Source organism: Arachis ipaensis, chromosome B02 (assembly GCF_000816755.2).
Source record: "Arachis ipaensis cultivar K30076 chromosome B02, Araip1.1, whole genome shotgun sequence".
NCBI classification, from domain to species: Eukaryota; Viridiplantae; Streptophyta; class Magnoliopsida; order Fabales; family Fabaceae; genus Arachis; species Arachis ipaensis.
The window spans coordinates 94,455,895-94,459,983 of NC_029786.2; the positions used below are offsets into that span (position 1 = coordinate 94,455,895).

General features: G+C 34.9%; 1 protein-coding gene across 1 annotated transcript in view; it reads left to right on the forward strand.

Moving 5' to 3' along the window:
* The window catches only part of LOC107627695, a 20,228-nt gene that overhangs the window by 14,827 nt on the left and 1,312 nt on the right, over positions 1-4,089 (forward strand). Inside the window, exons 2-4 of the mRNA XM_021117015.1 lie at positions 36-2,435; positions 2,480-2,622; positions 2,671-3,287. Of these exons, the coding sequence (XP_020972674.1) occupies positions 36-2,435; positions 2,480-2,622; positions 2,671-3,287 (3,160 nt within the window). The remainder of the gene's footprint in view (positions 1-35; positions 2,436-2,479; positions 2,623-2,670; positions 3,288-4,089) is intronic.

Consider the following 4,089-nt stretch of genomic DNA (forward strand, 5'->3'; position numbering starts at 1 on the left):
ATAATAAGTTGCTTCCCTCCAATGATGATGATGAGAACGACCCTTATTATATTGGCTTTGCTTGCTAGAACCCTTGTGCCTAGTGAACTTTACCATCACCATTAATGCTGCTACTTCCCATTGTCTTGGTCATCAACATTCTTTGTTGCTCCATTTGAAGAACAGCCTCGTATATAACCAAACTCAGTCCAAAAAGTTAATTCATTGGAACCATGTTCACGATTGTTGCCACTGGAATGGAGTCTCTTGCTACAAGGGACATGTCGTGGATCTAGATTTAAGCCAAGAATCTATAGTTGGAGGTAACTTCAGCAGTCTCTTCCACATGCAATATTTGCGGAGTTTGAATTTGGCTTATAATGAATTCCACTTTGAAATTTATTCTGAGTTCAAAAACCTGAAGAATCTCAGGTATCTGAATTTGTCAAATGCTGGTTTCATGGGGCAAATTCCACCTGAAATCTCTTACTTGATCAAGTTGGAGACTCTTGATTTGTCTACCACAATCACTTCATCGTCAAAACATGGTTTGAAACTTGAGAAGCCAAACATGGTAGAGTTTGTGCAAAACTTTACAAGAATGAAAGAACTGTATCTAGATGGTGTTGCAATTTCAGCCAAAGGAGAGGAGTGGTGCCATGCTGTTTCTTCCCTACAAAGTCTACAAGTTTTGAGTATGTCATCTTGCAATCTCTCTGGTCCTCTTGATTCTTCATTGACAAAGCTTCAATCTCTCTCAATACTTCAACTAGACCATAACAATTTGGCAAGCCCAATTCCTGAGTACCTTGGTAATTTGTCTAATTTAACCACTTTGCAACTCAGAAGTTGTGGTTTGAGTGGAGTCTTTCCAAAAAATATCTTCCAAATTTCATCACTTCATGTCCTTGATGTGTCAGATAATCAAGGCCTTCATGGTTCTTTATCAAACTTTCTACATCAAAGATCTCTCCATTACTTGAATCTTAGCCGCACAAATTTCTCAGGACCTTTACCACAGTCTATTAACAAGTTAAGACAATTGTCAACACTAGATCTATCAAATTGCCAATTCAATGGGACAATTTCCAATTCATTGTCCGATCTTGCCGAACTTGTTTATCTTGATTTGTCATTCAATAATCTTACTGGTCCTCTTCCATCTTTCAATAGGTCCAAGGCTCTGAGAATCTTGTATCTTAATCATAATTATCTAAAGGGCACACTTTCACCCACCCATTTTGAAGGCCTTATAGATCTTGTGAGCATTAATTTAGAAGTTAACTCTCTAGATGGAAGACTTCCTTCATCTTTGTTTACACTTCCATCTCTGCAGCTGCTCTTTCTTGCTAACAATAGATTTGATGGCCAACTTGAAGAGTTCCCAAACGGTTCCTCCTCATCATTAGAGATGCTTGATTTAAGTGAAAACAATTTTCAAGGGCGTGTTCCTTTGTCTATCTTTCAACTGAAAAGTCTCAGTTTACTTCAACTTTCCACAAACAAGTTCAATGGCACCATACAATTGAGTGTTGTTCAAAGGCTACAAAATTTGGCAACACTTGGTCTCTCAAACAACAACTTGTTAATTGTGGATGACAATGATCTTCCATTCCCCAAGTTGATCAATCTTTGGTTGGCTTCATGTAAGTTGACGGTATTTCCTGCATTTTTGAGAAATCAGTCTTCTTTACTCTTTTTAGATTTGTCCAACAACCAAATTGAAGGAACAATACCCAATTGGATTTGGAGACTTGAAATTCTATGCTTCTTGAATCTTTCCAACAATTTTTTGACTGATATGGAAGGTCCTTTCCAAAATCTTAGTTCAATTTTGTTCTACCTTGATCTTCATGGAAATCAATTACAAGGACCAGCACCCATTTTCACAAAAAATATTGTTCATCTGGACTACTCAAATAATAGATTCAGTTCTATTACACCATCAGATATTGGTAATTCTATTCCTGACTCAGTTGATATATTTTTCTCAAACAACAATTTTTATGGAAAAATCGATGAATCCATTTGCAATATTTCAACTCTTAGAATGCTTGATCTTTCATATAATGGCTTCATTGGCAACATTCCTGAGTGCTTGACAACAAGGAAGAGTAGCTCTCTGAAACTATTAAATCTTGCTGGAAACAAACTCAATGGCCACATTTCAGATACATTATTCTCAACTTCATGTTCTCTAAGGTTTATAGATCTCAATGGAAATCTTTTAAATGGAGGCCTCCCAAAATCTTTGGCTAACTGCCAAAATCTCCAAGTCCTAAATGTTGGAAACAATCAATTAATGGACGAGTTCCCCTGCTTCTTGAAGAACATTTCTTCGCTAAGCGTCATGGTTTTAAGGTCAAATAAGTTCTATGGACAGATTGGATGCTCCAATGTGATTGGCGATTGGGAAAAGCTTCAAATTGTTGATGTAGCAGACAACAAATTTAGTGGCATTTATCTTTTAATTTTTATGATATCAACATCAATTATTCAGTGAATCTTGATGCTATAACTACAATTTTCTCTAAGAGCAGCAAAATGAAGTTAGCCAAACTTGTTACAGTTGAGCCACTTTATGTGTTAGATCACTTGTTCTCTCATGTATATGCGGAGGCTTATAGTCTTCGTAGGTATGAGGTATGAGGACCCATTGTAATCAAAGGTCAACAAATGAAGTTGGAAAAGATTCTCATTGCATTCACTTCATTGGATTTCTCATCAAACCAAAAACCAAGGCCAATACCAGAAGAGATCATGAGTTTCAAAGCATTGCATGCTCTTAACTTGTCTCACAATGCATTCTCAGGCCATATTCCTTCAACTTTGGGAAACTTGAGAAATCTTGAATCCTTAGACTTGTCAATGAATTCTCTGAGGGGAGAGATTCCAACTGAGCTTGCAAGCTTATCTTTTCTTGCCATCATGAATCTCTCCTATAATCATCTTGTGGGGAGAATTCCAACAGGCACTCAAATTCAATCGTTTGGAGCACATTCATTTGTGGGAAATGAAGCGTTATGTGGACCTCCATTGACACAAGGTTGTGGTGGAGAAGAGCAAGGGTTGTTACGACCATCATCTAAAACTACTAACTCTCATAGTAGTAGTTCAGTTAATTGGAGTTTGTTAAGTGTAGAGTTGGGATTCACTTTTGGATTTGGAATATTCATGATGCCACTGATTTTGTGGAAGAAATGGAGGTTGTGGTACTCCAAGAAAGTAGACGAAGCTCTATACAAGATTGTGCCTCAACTTGATTTTGTATATGAACGTCGTGGTGGGAAGAGATATAGATCTTTAAGGTGGAAGCCTTATTGATTGTTGTTTCACTTTCATTTGTATGATGTATGTATGTTGTTGTTTTCTTTTCTTTTCTTTTCTTTTATCTTCCTTTAATTTGTGTGTGATCAGTATAGAAATAAGAACTGTGTTAGTTAGGTTGAAGCTAGCCGTTGGTAGGCCGTATGAGTTATGACCATGATAGTTTTATTTGAAGCTTTTCTTTTAGAGTTAGCCTTAGAAGTGAAGAGAGATTGATTACACGAATGTTTAATTTGCGTGTGTTATATAGAGAAAGTCTAGAGGGCCATTAATTTTTTTATTTTGTGACCAGCACTTAACCATCAAAAGAAAAGTGAGTAATATTCTATTATTGGATGTAATTTCACATTATTAAAAACCCTATTGATAGCCAATTGATAATTACAAAATACAAAAATTGCTGGCCTCCTCCTAGCACAATATTACATGAATGTCTGCATGTGTTATTATAAGTGTCCTGTAAATCAATGAATTGCATTGAGGTAACTTTACGTAAATTTGATAGTCGAAAATCGTTAAATAATTTGATAGATTTGATTAAATTACTATTTAACGGCTCTTGGCTTTCTGCATTTAAGTTTTTATCTTTTTACGAAACGAAAATGTCTAAAAAATAATAAAAACCAACCCAAATTAATCAAAAAAAATTATTTTATATTTATTAATTATTTTTTAAATAAAAATAATATTTATTATATATAAAATTATAAATATTAAATTAAATAAAATAATTTTATATTATTATCTTTCTAGCATTATTCTTTAAAAAAAATTTTGTCTAGA